Here is a 15,560-nt window from a genome sequence, read left to right on the forward strand (position 1 = left end):
TGGGAATATGGTTTCTAAAACATCTCAGATTTATTACTGTAACTTTCATCAGATACCTGAAGCAGTAAACGTTTCTAAAGTTTTTACAGTTTTTATCTAAAAAAGATGGATTGTTTAGTCTACCTTACTGGCTGACATCATGCTATTCATACTTTCTGTATGAAAGACTGCTACCTCTGCGTGTTGCTTTGACTTAACAGGTTTGAAGATATAATGGACACCTTTCCCATTTCAGAAACGTTGATACAGATATTTGAATGTATAAAAACATACATGGAATTTTTAGTGACAAAGACATTGCTATCAACTTCATCCAGGATGTGAGTTAGCTTGGACTGAAATGAACAGGGTAGATAAACAATTGCTCTAAGAGACATTATGACCTCCTGCTGACTCACCTCTTTATTGATAACAATTTCCAACTCATACATCTGAAAAAATACTAAAGCCAAGCAAATAAACCAAGAAAATCCAAAGGGTTAAAAAGAACGAGTTACCAAGTTCAGAGGGTGTCAGAAAGATTTTGCCCGCTGGTCTCAACTTTCTCAGCCTTACTCACATCAACTCAATGTTAAGAAACGGAGTTTTTTCTATTGATACCTAATGGAAACTATCAGTTTACGGAATCATAGAATCATTTAGGTTCAAAAAGGCCGTTAAGATTATCATGTCCAACTGTTAACCTAGCACCGCCAAGTCCACCACTAAACCATATCCTTAAGCAAGCACTACATCTTTTAAATACCTCCTTGGATGGCAACTCAACCACTTCACTGGGCAGCCTGCTCCTGCTTGACAACCCTTTTGGTGAGAATTTTTTCCTAATATCCAGTCTAAACCTCCCCTGGCACAGCTTGAGGCCGTTACCTCTTGTCCTGTCACTGGTTACTTGGGAAAACAGACTAAACCCCACCTGGCTACAACCTTTCAGGTAGTGGTAGAGTGATAAGATCTCCCCTCAGCCTCCTATTCATTTCCTAGACTCAGTTCATAAATGCAATTTAGGTTCTTTCCTGCTACAATAATTCACAGAAAGATAATGAAATGCTGAAGAGAACTGCTAGCCCCTTAAACAAATCATCTCATCAGCATTTACTGCCTTCTGTCCAACTGAAAACAAATCCCTAAATTGAAAGCATTCAAGTTAATAAAAACCACTTAAGCTTATTTTCACCTGTATAAGACTGCTATTCATCATACTGCCTGGATTCACTGTCCAAATTACCTGTGTTAGAGCTGAAACTACTATTACTTGATTATACTGCAGATACAAGACAACAAAGACCTGGAGTTATCTGCTGATCCAGCAGGTGGTAAAACGCCAGTCCCTACCCAGAACAGCTCTGCAGGCTGTTTACGATGAGACATGAGGACAGTGAAGTAGAAGGGGGGTGAGAACTGAGAGACAGGTACAAGGAAAAGGAGCAGGTTTTTACACAGCAGGCTGTAATCTCGGCTCAGCACCTGCACAGCCAGCAAAAGGAAAGGCCCTTTGAAAACAACAACTAAGAAACTACGTATGGGGTAGGCCTTCTGCAAAAGAACTTTTGATGACAAATGCTATTTCCATCAGGAATCTGTTGCTTGCCAAGATATGTCCCCCAAGCAGCATTTTCACTAAAAATCTGCTTCTGCTGCGGTAGCACCCAGTGATTTTATCAGGGAGCCTCTAATATACTTGCTCCCCATGAAAGGTGAAACGCTGGAGAGAGGGAAGGAACAATTTGGTTGGTCTATTTAATTTTGCTGAGGTTTTTGGTAGATAAATAAGATGTAGTTCAATTTGACCGAAATGGACTAGAAGAATGAGATCACACTTCATGTGAATGGATATATGATGTTTGCATTGTTTTATGCTACCTTGAGTGCACAAATTTTGAAACCTGTGATCATTATGAACCTCAGCCTTGCTCTGTATTTTTTTCTTAGAGGAGGAGAGCTGCTTTGATATGGCTGATTGAGCAAAATTATAAACTGAAGATCTGGGTTTTTTTCTTGAACTGGCAGGATGGTCCATGTCCACTGAACACTAAAATCACAACCCAAATACACAGCTGTGTTTATTTTTGTCATTAGGTATTTTTAAAAAATCCAGATAAACCCACATTCTCTGCTTTCATATAAATATAATTTTTAAATTGTCTTTTTTATATTGTACACTGACATAGAGTGAATTAATTTCTGTCTGCAATTATTTCAGTCTATAAAGCTGTGATGTGCAAAATATGTATGCACTGAGCTACCCTTGATGTATTATGTGAATTACTACCACAAATGTAGGGCTGTACAAAACTATTAAATTGTCAGCTCCATACTTCTGAAGCTTCTTTCTTGTTACATTCATCTTGTGCCCAGTTATCCTTACATAAAGTTTCACGGAAAATGGAGTTGGCATACTACATGGCTAGGAATAAGCTGCCAAAAACTTACATTATGCAAAAAGCAGCAAAATATATGAGGTGATACTTTGCTTTTACATCAGAATGTTGGTTTTGCCATCTCAAATGAAAAAATATATCTTTTTGTTGTATTTCCATTTTTCTTTTGTAAAATTCAGAGTGGAATGGCCTAAGCCATACATCAAGACAACATATGGCCAAAATACCAAAGGCCTCTCAGCTTTGGCTACTTTGCTTACCCAAAAGACAATGTTTCCTTTGGTTAATCCCCATCGTAACATAGGACAATTTACTTCCACCATAAACTCTAATTTTAAATTCCCCCTTCCCTGTTTCACATGAGTAATAATTAAGCTTAAAACAACAAACCCTGCAGGCAATGTGGAAACAAGTCTTGAATACAGCAAAGAGTGCTTGGTGTCCTCGCACTGAAAGCAAACTTTCTTATGAGCATGATGTCGCTCCTAAAAGCAAGCATCTGCCTGTTCCTCATAGACAATGGATTCCAGTCTTCCTCTGACATTACTTCACTGTACAACATCTGGTGTTTTATAGCCATGCAATTTAAAAATAAACACTCTGCATGCAATTTTATCAAATCACTTTAAAATTATTACCTTGAATTCGCCCATTTATAGCAGCAAAGTTCTTTACACAACAATTAATTTTAAAATTCCTTCTTTGTTTGCTTTAAGATTGTGTTATTTTTTGTGCCATGTTTTTCAGTGGGGCAGAGACTGCCAGTTGCTAAATACACCCTAACAATCATGTTTTCCATTGGCTGCTGTGAAACTGGTCCTTCCCACTGAGATCCCTGCATTTTCCTCCTGCATAAAGTCCCTTTTTTTTGTTCTGTTTATTTTATATGTTCAAAAGAATGAATATTTTGCATTTTCATTGACCAGCTATTAGCTACTCCATCATTAAGGCTGTATTTCATTAGCTGTAACAAGATAACTGGAATCTTGTAGATCCATTACCTGTAGGATAAACCTTTAAATATTGTCTATCACTTCCCTTGGTTAATGTCACCACACAGTAAACACACCTGTATATTAGAAATCTCTTTCCTCAGATCTCGTAGTTTTCACAGGCCTGTCCTCTTTAACTGTACAGGAGGATGCTTTTTGTTTCCTGTTTGCTTCTTTTTTTCCCAGTATAACTGTGCAGCCTGCAGCCGGAGTGACTTGCTACAGGCTCTGCGAGCAAATGCCTTCTAATTCAAAGACCACCCCCAGTGCAGTTGCTATACATAAAAGCTCACATGTATTTTTGTCTACAGAGATAATGGATGCTGGATTAAAGAAAAACAATGCAGAATGATCAGATTTCACAGGGCACAGTGTGGATCCCTTGTTCTCTGTAATTCTGTACCCTAAACTGTTTCATGGCACTGTCTCGCTGTCTGCAAATTGGTAGGACTGATCCAGTCTGATAAGGTAAAATCTACAGGTTTTCTCCTCACTTTTACAGTTTCATTCAGCAGAAGCAAAAGATCAGGTTTTCTGGATTCCTGGACTCGTTCACCCACCATTTTTCAGTGGAGCTTTTATAGCATTTGGAGAGGTTGCCCCTCATAAAAAGGGGACAGAAGACTTAACTCATCCAGAGCACTAGTCTATACTGACTCCTTACCATGTAGGAGACAGACTTTACTTCACTTCTCCATCATCTCCTAAACGCTTAAGTAGATAATCTTTCTACGGTTTTGTACTATTTTCCTATCTGTTTGTGGGCTATACGTGCTAATAATTACAAATCCCTCTCCAATTTGGTCAGGCAAGGCATCCTGTGCTAACTACTTTTCACTCATCATACAGCCAAAAAATGACAATTACCTTATGGAAAAGAGCTGATAGGTCCAAGGAAAGAAGGAAGGACATAGGAAAAATAACACACTGGTGGGTTGCATGCTGCTCGTTGTCTAAGGACTAAGCATACATGGAGGGCTTGGATGCTAGGGTGGGACATTGCTGGTCCTCAAACCTCCAGGTCTGTGACACCTACTAACCTTTTTCTGACCTGCAAAAGTACTTGAGCTCACTGGACACTTATTTCCTAATTTGATACACATTTTTGGCAGGTGAAGCTAGGTGCAAAGTCTTGAAAGACATAATTACCTCATGTGGTGAGCAGCATACATCGTAGAAGGGAGGAAAGGCTGAAGCCTCTGAATCCTCTTTTACCAAATTTGAGACTGAAATACCCACATTTCTATCTCCATGTTGACACAGAACTGTCTGACAAGGGCAGATCAGTGTCTTCGTCATGGGCCGGTTTGACAGAGGTTGATGATGTTGGCCAGCTGAGGTTCTTTGCCTGGGGCCTCTGAGAGATACGATACACCAGATGTGCTCAGACACTGAACAGCCCATGCCAAGCAGACAGGGTTTCCCAGAGTTTGTGGTCACCCTTCTGCTGAGCAGAGAAGCCCTGGGTTCCTGTGCTTCACACTCCTTGCAGCTACTTTGGAGGGAGAATCACTAGCCTCAGGACAACTTAGTGTTGAACAGAAACAACTCTTGCAGTAGGGATCAAAACCTGCATAATTACATATTTCACTCCAGTTACAATTCTAGGCTAGGCCCCAGAATATACATTACGAATTTTTTTTTTGCGTTGGATAGTGAATATAAAAGCTTTTACTGTTTATACTCTAATGCTTTGATTTCCTCTGAGGCTTTTTTTGATAGCCCATGATTTTAAGACTGTATATTTAAGACTAAGATAACTGCTTTTGGTAAAAGCAAAATAAAAGAACCTCAGCTGAACAGACTGAAGGTGAAACTAACTGTTCACAAAGAAAGCAAATATTTTAGACTGTATGTTCTATTAAAAATCTCCATATGCATTTTTTTTTGCATTGTCACTACCATAGGCAGATGCATCAGGGATCCAGTCTGTTAATAACAGAGTAGAATAAAGACATGACGTGCTGTCTTTGTGCCACAGGGTATGTTTACGCTATGTACTGCCGGCAGTGTCACAAGCGCATTCTGCTGAGACACTTGGCTTACTAGCCCAGACTTGGCAGCGTGCTTACATGGTGACTCTTTTTATTTGGTACAGATTTTAGGCAGAGTATGTTCTTGGCTGCTTGTCCTATACAGTTCAAGGTTTATTTCCCTGTTGAAACTGCACCGTGACAAAAAAAGGCAGATGCCATAGTAAAATGTCCTTATTTAAATGTCTTCCTTGTTTTCTTGACAAACACAGCTTGTTTCCTTAACAACAACCTATTTGATAAATATAGAGATTCTTTTTCCGTAGACACTATCATCTTAGTCTTGTCTGTTTCGTAAAGAAGGACTTACATCTTCTTCAGACATCAGCCAGCCTCATCTAGTTGATGATGTCCCTGCTCACTGCAGGGGGTTGTACTAGATGACCTTTGAAAGCCCCTTCCAACCCAAACTACTGTATGGTTAGGAATGATGCCTCTTTGCTTCGAAACCCCAAGTATGATGATGGTTGCTACCAAGGTTAACATTTTCTTTGGTTTTGCACTTTTAGGAAGGCACTTACTTGAAAACAGGCATCCCACTATTCTCCCTGCGAGCCTGAAACACTCATCTGGAATTGTTCCATTGACATGGGTCTGGAGGGGAGCCTGGCAGTTGGGACTGAACAAGAAGCCAGATTCTGCCGAGGTAAAACCATGGTGTGCTCCTCGGAGTTCATACCTGGAATTTAACTGCTTTCAGACAACTGTCTCCAGTGCATATGTGCATAGGGAGACTGAGAGGCTTGAGGTATGTAGGCAGGTCCCAAAAAAACAGCCACTCCCACCCCTTCCCTGCGCCAACACGAATACCCCAGAGGCTCTGCAGCAGCCAGATCCCAGCTTGACAAGCTGACAGTCCAGGGGAAAAAAAAAAAAAATAGGGAAAAAAAAGGAAAATTGCTTTTTTGCTCTCTTTGCTCCTGGAATTGGCTCACTATACGAAGAGGAGTGCCAGTCTCTGAGCAGGGGCTGCACATCTGGAATAGCAGGAGCACAACTGTCTGCCCTGGCCATTAGCAGGGGTTCATGGGGTTTGGCAGTGTCACTGCACTGCAGCCTTAGAGTAGCATCTGGTGGTAATCCTGGTGGGAGTATGGTGGAGTAAATCAAAGACTGCACCAGGTTTTTGTCAGGCCTGCTAAAGCAATTTCTCATGACTGTCTTTGAGGCTTGACTTTCTTTCAGGGTCCTATCCCATACTTATATAAACCAATGCCTGACTGCTATGGATGAATCTGTTCATTTATTTCAACTAAGTTAGCACCTTCAGTGTTTTGGGAGAAAAAAGCCTGGCTAAAACATGAACATTTAAAAATCCATCCACAGACCACAGTTTTATCATATATGGAAAGCTGCTTTGAGGTTTCCCCAAAACCTTCTCTTCTCCAGGATGAACCTTTCCAGCTCTCTCAACCTGTCTGTGTAAGAGAGGTGCTCCAGCCCTCTGAACGTTTTTGTGGCCCTCCTGTGGACCCTCTCCAAAAAGTCCATGTCTTTCCTGCATTGAGGGCTTCAGAGCTGAATGCAGTACTCCAGGAGGCGTGTCACCTGAGAGAAGCAGAGGGGCAGAATCACCTCCCTTGACCTGCTGGTGACACTGTTGATGCACGGGATGCATCACAAAAAGCCATCACGTGAAGGACATGGTTGGCTTTCTGAACTGTGAACACCCACAATTATTTTTAATCTAAATTAAAAATAAAAAGAACCTCTTTTTCTCTCTCTGAGTGAACCATGAAGTGCTGCAAACTGTATCATTAGTCTTGTGAAGGAATCTGAAATATGGTATGATATATGAAACAGTAAGTTTTTCTTAGAATAACCTTACTGTAATAAACCTCCTACAAATTCATTTTCAAGGTCATGCTTTAATAGTCTCCCCTGTATAGAAGCCTTAACCGAGCTGTAGATCATAAAGAAAAGAAAGAAAGTTTTGATTTAATAATTCTGTTTGTTTCATGGGTGTGTTTAAGCAGTCTAAAACGTCTCTTTAGCAAGTGCTGGTTTCTGTATTGCTTTGCCTTGTAACTTTATGGTGTGGCTTCTCTTTTAAAAAGCACACTTGCAAGCCTCATCAATCCCCAGTGGAAGAGGGACTTGGTAGAACCTTGTTTGCCCTAGCATTCAGCTTGCAGAGAGCAGACACGCAGAAGGAATGGGTTTGTGCTCCCTGCCTGCTGCTGTAGGCCAGCCTGTGTCAGCACCCACCCCAAACCAGGCATCCTTGGGGTGATGCACAATGCCTAGCTTTTAGTTTCATAAGAAAGCAGTGAGGTCCTTGGTCTTCATCCTCATTAGGCCAGCTAAAAAGGTAAAAAGTATCAGAAAAAAAAATGGAATGATTTATCCCCATCCATTTGTTGGTCTGAATATCTTTTCAATTCAGAGTACTTTGGCTGACCCATGCTCAGGTGTCTTGCACAAAAAGCAGTTTTAGAGTTTTGCTTCCAGATGCTTTCCTTAAATTCAGCGTCTGTTTAAGGTCCAATTCTGATCTGATATACTGAGGTGTAGATTTGTAGCACCCTTAAAATCCATGCGTGCTTTGCTGTAACAGCAATATCAAATCAGAACCACATCTTTGTACTCAACCATGTAAACAAAGCCTTTAAACCAGAACCAGAATTTACAGGAAAAGAAAACATAAATTGAGATTGGGCCCAATTGTCTCAGAAGTTTGCTTACTGGAGGTCTGCATATCTGAGACCAGCAAAAGTCCTGTAAAGCTCTGCAAGGAGTTTTGCCTGCAGCAGGGTTTTCAGAGACGGGTATAATGTATAATTGTAATTATTGGTTCTCATTTTTCAACCCAACCTGCTTATCATTGTAAATAGAATGGAGGGTACAGGATTCACTGAAAGTTGTTTTCTGCATGAAAAATAATACTGATAGCATGAATATGTAAGCTAGGGGGGCAGGGGACAGTAGCAATGTTGTTTATCTTAATATTTTTTTGGTGTAGAGGGTCAAACTGCAGGAATATTCCCCTTATCTCCTGCCTGGGAGCAAAACAAATCATACTGCTTGAACAGTAAATATACAGGATGGTGAACTACACTGCCTGATTTCAGTTTTTACTTCTATATGCATACCCAGAGCAGGTTTTTCTTACAAGACTACTGAACAGACGCCCGATATATGATCAGCATGCACCTTTCTTTCTTGGCTTTTGCCTGAATATTACACACACAGAACACTGTTAAATACCATGTTCTACAGTAGAAAGGGAGTACAATTTCTGTTATATATTCAGAGGTAAAGTTGAGGAGAAAAGGTAAGTGAAGAACAGTTCTGCAAAACAGAGATGACAGAGTTTACCTCCTGGAGATAGGGAGAAATGATTAATGGTGGTCATTCACCTTCAACTAGATGGAGCAATAAATGTTTCCTATGGCATTTTGACCAAGTAAGGCTGTTTCAGACATATGGATGACATTTTTACAGATACTAGAATTTCAGGAGACCTTGGGATCCTGCTTATTGTGCAGTGTGGGATACAGCTCTGCGGTGCCTGAAACTAGAGTTCCCCACAAATTATTAGCAATGTATTCAAGGAAAGCAGGTTTTTGGCCTCCCTTTTCCAAATTTGCTCCTTCCAGAGCCATGATTTTCCTTCTGGACTACAAGTAAGTTCCAGTGTCTTACACGTGAATTGCTCACATATTTTAGATTCCAATTTTCTTAATTAAAAAAAAGGAAAATCAGTATGTGCGTGATTTATATAGCATCTGTCCCCTGTTAAATGCTTGTTAAAGTCCTGTACAAAGCATTCAGAGTTGAGAACTTCATTTTAAGAAGCCCATGAGAGACTCTGGGAGAGTTAATTCGCAGCAGCAGCAGCAGCTGAGGTGGGTATAGTGTAGAAGTGGGAGCTCTAGGAAAAGCTTTATCTCTTTGCTCGCTTATTTCCATGAGACAGAGAAAGTGGTGGATTCAAAGTGGATACTTTAGTCTGAGGGTCCAGATTGATTTGATATGTGAGCTGTCTTTTTTTATGAGTATCTCTGTTTAAGTTCACCTTAAATGTGTCCTGTTTTTTTTTTTTGCAGAACATAACTGTATGGATCAAGCCTGGACATGAATTTTCTTTAATACTAAACTACATTCCCATTTATAACATATATACTTTTAAAAATGAGGGAAGTATAAATGTCTACAGGAATTGATTTTGCACTTCCCAAAGAATTATTCTTATTGGAAGACCATAGGTTGCATCTAATATAGAAAACCTAGGAAAGGTTCTGAGCTCCCAAGCATGGGTGCAAGATTTGCCCAGGTCCTGATTTTTCATATCTTCCCTTACTCCTCATGTTTTCTGCCCTCTTCCACCTGCAAAGGGCAGACAGGAACCCAGAACACCACCCAATGGGGTCCCAGTTTGTATGAGTATGCAACCATGCTCATATGGTGACATGAACCTGGATATTGATTTGAACACAGCCATAATGAACCAGGACCCTCCTTGCCTGGCATTCACTTCACCTGGGTGATGTGGATATACATTGTGGTTCCAATTATTAAAAAAAACCAAAAAGAAGTAAAAAAGTAAAAAATAAAGGGAAAGAGCAACTGGAACACTTTGTATTTCTCATTTATAATGAGGAGGACAGAGAGCCTTTAAAAGGTAAATTTATTGTGCCTGGACTTAGATGAGAAAAAGAACGAGAACTTGGCAGTATTTTTTTTTTTTCCCTCTAAAAGAACGTAAAGGATATTCTACAGGAAGAATACCAGGTGATGAGAAAGTTCAAAATTAGAGCTGTGGTGTTAGGACAAGAATGGGTAATAGAGGTCCCAGAGTTCTTGTGGGTTCCACTGATATGTGCTCTTTTTAGGAATCAGTGGTGCTTTGATTAGAGAATTACTGGTTATTCTAAAAGAGAATACTTATAATTGTGCTAGAGAGCTCCCAGCTTTTCACCTTTAAGAATCTCCCCAACACCATCTAGAGAAGCACTAAGTGTTGTTTTCATCTGAATTAATATGATCAACTTCCATCTAAGGCTGGTGGTGTGCTTTCCAAGTACTTTTTTTTGCCAGTTTTATGACATTTCACTTTGACGTGGGTGTGGGGAAGGAGAGCTGAGCAGCAGAGAGAAAGAACCATTTTTACACAGCAAAGCAGATCTTTTAGTCCCCGATTAAAACATTTGGAAAATCTGCAGAGGGGAATTGCACAGGAGTTCCTTTCCACTTCTCAATTCCCTCAGCAACTCGCTTTCATCACACTCCCATGTGTTTTTTCCATGAGACAGAAAAATTGCCAGCTATTGTGTGTAAGGTATTGTGAGGATCAGAGGCACTTAGCTATGGTATGTAGGGGTATTAGTGGGCATTAAAATACTTCAAATTTGCCAGATGCTCTCAGATTTGATATCTGTGCTTATCTACATGAACAGTTGGTTTATGAAGCCTTCAGGATGTGATGTCCTAGTAGCTGCAGCATACTGCATCTTGGATTGCAGAACATTTCTTTACTGATTTCAATTTCCTTGTTACCCATATCACTCCCATCTTATTTTACACTGTTGTTACACAATAATATAAGCACATACCATCGCCTTTACCTGGCCAAGAGAAATGACAATTACCTGCAGCATTGCAACACACAGAAGTGTAACCTGCGGTTAACAGTTGGACTTGATGATCTTAAAGGTCTTTTCCAACCTAGTTGGTTGCATGATTTTGGAGGAGGTAAAATCTTGATCCAGTATTTAATAAAGTCTCCAAAGAGTCCAGCAAAAACCTTAAAGAAGGTCTGGTCAAGTTTTTTGCCTGCATTTGGTTATTTGAGGTGAGATAAGGCACACTTCTGAAAAGGCTTTGGAAGAAGACGAAGTGGGGTAGAAAATGGGAGGAACATGCCCAACTGCCATCTAAGGTGGAGGTAGGTGAGTTGGAGTAAAAAGATCTTAGTAGTGTTTTTTAAAGAATAAATGAGAGAGATGCTTTTTGTCCTAAGAAACCTTGACCTGCTAATGGGTAGCCATCTCATTCATAGCATTCCTAAGAGAGGAAGATTGCTGCATTTGGTCAAAACCAACCACCAGAAGTCCACCTGTTCCAGTACCCTCCTATGGAAAACTGTCAAAACACAGCTACCCAAGGAAGAGTATTACCACTAAGTACTGTTCCAACCTACAGTCAGTTGCAACGCAGTGATCTCCTGGGCTGGATGTCCTTTCAGTAGCATACCTGGCAACTCTCCCTTCCACAGACCAAGCCTGGACATGAATTTTCTTTAATACTACACTACACTCCCATTTGTAACATACATACTTTTAAAACCAAGAGAAGTATAAGTGACTACAGGAAGACCATAGGTTGCATCTAATGTAGACAACCTAGGAAAAGTTCAGAGCTCCCAAGCATGGGTGCAAGCTTTGCCCAGGTCCTGACTTTTTATGTCTTCCCTTACTCCCCACATTTTCTGCCTTCTTCCACCTGCAGAGGCCAGACAGGAGCCCAGAACACTATTTCACATCCTTCAGCAAGGATTCTTCACTTGTGGAGTGAAGAAGTTTATTTTCAACCTGGTTTCTACTAGATTAGTTTTATATCTCCTGCTTGTAACTGGAAGAAACAGGGCACAACTTATTTCTATCCACTACCTCCATGTCACTCAAAGGTTGCAGACATCTGTTAGGCCCTAAATTATTTCTATTAGAGACCAGAGTCCTAGAACTTAAGCCATTTCATGCATTTAGTTATCCTTGTTGCCCCTGTCTGAACCTCTGGTAATGGCCTCCTGCAAAATCCACTTCAATATATCACATACACTCTGCCCAAACCCTGATGTGTCCCCTGCCCTTGCCTATCTCCCCTAGAACCTGTGGAATACTCTGCCCAAACCCTGATGTGTCCCCTCCCCTTTCCTATCTCCCCTAGAACCTGTGGAATACTCTGCCCAAACCCTGATGTGTCCCCTCCCCTTGCCTATCTCCCCTAGAACCTTTGGACAGAGCATGCAAGTGGGAGAAGGAAAAATGTGAGTACAGTTCTGAATTTGCTGCAGGGTAGCTGGTTAGCAGGGTCTTCTAGAGGTGAAGGCAGTAGCTCCCAGCTCCTCTTGAGGTACTGCAGGCACAAGAGCACAGAGGCTGATTGAACTCCTGTATGTTCTGTGAGATAGCTAAAGGCAAATACACCTGCTCTTCGGTGAACTCAGTGGGCACGAGAGCTCCTGCCTCCTTGCTCAGACGTCCCAACTATTTGTTGACTTCCTGAAGGTATCTGGAATGCATTTGCATAAAGATGTGTCCATATGGCACACCTGGCCTGCTCTGAACACAGTTTGGAGAGGTTGGCTTGGAGAAACATGTGCAATTCCAGTTAATTGTCTTGGGTTGGAGTCCTCAGCTAAAGAGCTGCAATTGCTCTGTACCTCCTAGTGCTGGCCTGAGTTTGTGAGAAATATTTTCCATTGCTTTTTTTGTTCCTTTTTTTCCTTTCTCTTATCCTTTTTGCCCTAATTCTATTTATGCCTTTCCCCTATATGTTACAGCCTCATAGAAGTGACTAGGATTGACACACATTTCTTAGCACAAAATGAAGTCAGGTGGCTGGGACACCCCTTTTATTGCCTTTCTCAGAAAAAGGAAAAAACAACCCGAAACCCTACCAAAATATTTTTCCCTTTAGGTGATGATGAGGTTCAGGAGTGATGGCAATACCCACTTAACTGTTCCTACTCAATTGCACACACAGAGGGAATTAAATGATTCTGCCCAAGACATTTGGCTGATGACAGATGCCTCAGAAGGACAAGATGTAGTCATAATTCTGAAGGAACCTTCATCCTGGTACAAACAATTTTTTTCATCGTCTCTTATTGACACAAATAATGCCAGGGTAGTAGGAATGGAAAAGATTAGTAGAGTGGGAAAAAGATCAGGTTATTTTTCCAGTTTGTGTTACACATGTGTTACACGTTCTGGTTTCTGTTACAAATGTGACCACATTTTCAGCAAGGCTTGTAAATATATCTTGGCCCCCTACTACAATTGCCTATTGACCAAGGGTTTTTATAATGAACTCTAGCCTTTTATTTTTTATTATTATTTTCTTTTTTAGTAGTGATTTTTGTTGCGCTTGCCGAAACTCTGGAAGCTGATGAGACACCTTGTTTTTCTGGACTAGACTCTATGCAAAATCTTCTAGGACGGGGATCAACAGGGAGAGTTTGGGTGCGTCCTTCACACGTCACTTGGGGCACATAAAATGATTCAACAAGAAAATGATTTTTAAAACTTGTAACAGTTGGTGAATCACATGCTTAGCAGAGGCCAAATACATGAATCTGCATGCATTGTTCTTCTATTTTAACCAACTGGATTATAGATGGACAATCTCACTTAAACGTAGAGGATATTAAAATGTATATTTTGACATCTTGTACCTTGATCAATGGCTAGCTCATGTAACTAATATTCAGAAAAAGTTATGTACCAGCACTGGGAATGTGTTACTCATCTCAATGTCATCTCCAAATAAACTCAATACAATCCTGACTTTAAAACAATTGGGTCTTATCAAGACCATGACTGTGCAATGGGCTCCAGACAGAGCAAACAGTGCAGGTGCACAAACCTTATGCCATGGCTTTGAAGAACAGTTCACTGTTCTGCCCCATTCCTTTCTCCACTGCCAGGAGAGCTCCTGAGTGTGGTGGTCACTTTGGTTTCACATAGCAAGGATAGACACCGGGACAGAGGAACTAACTGGACATGGTGGAACAGCTGTCAAATGTTTAACTACTTTCTGTCACTAACTGTGACCCAGGGGTGAATGGCTTCATATCACATTACCATGTCCTTGAAGCTCAAGGCATGTTTTGAGGTTTTTAAGCTTCATTTTAGTAGTGGAATTTCCATGCCTGGCTTGGCTACTTTAATACAATAAAAAGAATAATACAGTTCCTACTTCCACAGGGAGGTGTGCTTCTCCGGAGGAATTTGCTGGTCAGTCTAAATGAATTTTATAGTGTCTGTGAAAAGATGGCTTCTAATGCCCCTATGTATGATTGTCTTTTCATTTGCATCATAAAGCTCTCTATTTTGTTAAATACTTGCTAAAACCGAAGTGTTTAAGCCAGGCAAAAAGAACATACACTTTGGAGGCAAAGCCTAGCACTGATACCACAGTGTGCCTTTTATTACTGCTTAGTTCCGTCTTTCTAACACGCATTTGAACTTCAAATGAAAACAAAAGTAAAGTTAAAAAAAAGGCTAGTTTGAAACACATGTAAAAGTCTTCACTTGCTTACAGGAAGGTTAATCAGGTTCCCCTATTGGTTGCACTGTTTATGCATTCAGTAAGACCACACATCGTTCAACTTTAAAAAAAAACCCACACGAAAATCGTCCCCTCAAGGAAAATACAAACCTTCATTCATTTCAGAGCACGGTGAAGCCTCTGTGCTGTACAACCACAATGTCTCTTTCTACAAGGACACTAAAACTTTCCTCCCCCGGTGCAGCATCCTTCCGATTACTGTAAGAGACAGCACCTTTTGCAAGAAAGCGCCGGAGCGTGCCATACTGCATGGAAACAAGCAAACCAACCTCTCAGCAGAACCCGTCTGTACAAGCCGGTTCTTGGGACAGGTCAGGGGAAGGAGCGCGGCCGCGGAGCTACTGCCGCCCCTCCCGGGCGGTAAGGGACGGCGGGCGGACAGACGGACAGACTTACCCGGCGTACCGGCCGCCGTGGCCGCGGAGCGGCAGCGCAGCCTGGAGGCAGAGCAGACAAAGGGGCAGGAGCGTGGAGAGGCTCCCGCGGAGCGGCATCGTGCGGGGACGCGATGCCACCGAGACCGCCACCGCCACCGCCACCACCGGTGCCGCCGCGCCCGGCCCAGGTGGCGAGTGCCGCGCACAAAAAGCCGGCTCGGAGGCGGGGGCCGGGAGGAGCGGGGAGGTCGGAGGTGTCTCTGGTGCCAGCGGCGAGAGAAGAGAGTCGGGGGGGGGGCCGGGGACGGCGGCGGGACGGGGCGGGGAAGGAGGGCGGACGGGAGGTGCGGGGGGTGCGCGGCCCCGCAGCCGCTGCCTGTCCCGGGGGTGGGCCGGGGGCTGGCAAGGGGAGGGCTGCAGCCAGCAGCCCCCCGTAGGGACGGCGGCTGCGGAAAGAGGGATGCGAGGGGTGGGCTGCACCCGCAG

The 15,560-nt window shown here is 42.0% G+C and overlaps 1 protein-coding gene across 1 annotated transcript in view; it reads right to left on the reverse strand.

Annotated features, from left to right (window-relative positions):
- The window catches only part of CPA6 (carboxypeptidase A6), an 81,936-nt gene extending 66,714 nt beyond the window's left edge, over positions 1-15,222 (reverse strand). The window contains exon 1 of the mRNA XM_057426213.1: positions 15,094-15,222. Within this exon, the coding sequence (XP_057282196.1) occupies positions 15,094-15,191 (98 nt within the window). The 5' untranslated portion in view covers positions 15,192-15,222. The remainder of the gene's footprint in view (positions 1-15,093) is intronic.
- Positions 15,223-15,560: the final 338 nt, after the last annotated feature.

Source organism: Pezoporus wallicus, unplaced genomic scaffold (assembly GCF_028554395.1).
Source record: "Pezoporus wallicus isolate ANWC-B61680 ecotype Strahan unplaced genomic scaffold, APGP_CSIRO_Pwel_v1 contig_4131, whole genome shotgun sequence".
NCBI lineage: Eukaryota > Metazoa > Chordata > Aves > Psittaciformes > Psittacidae > Pezoporus > Pezoporus wallicus.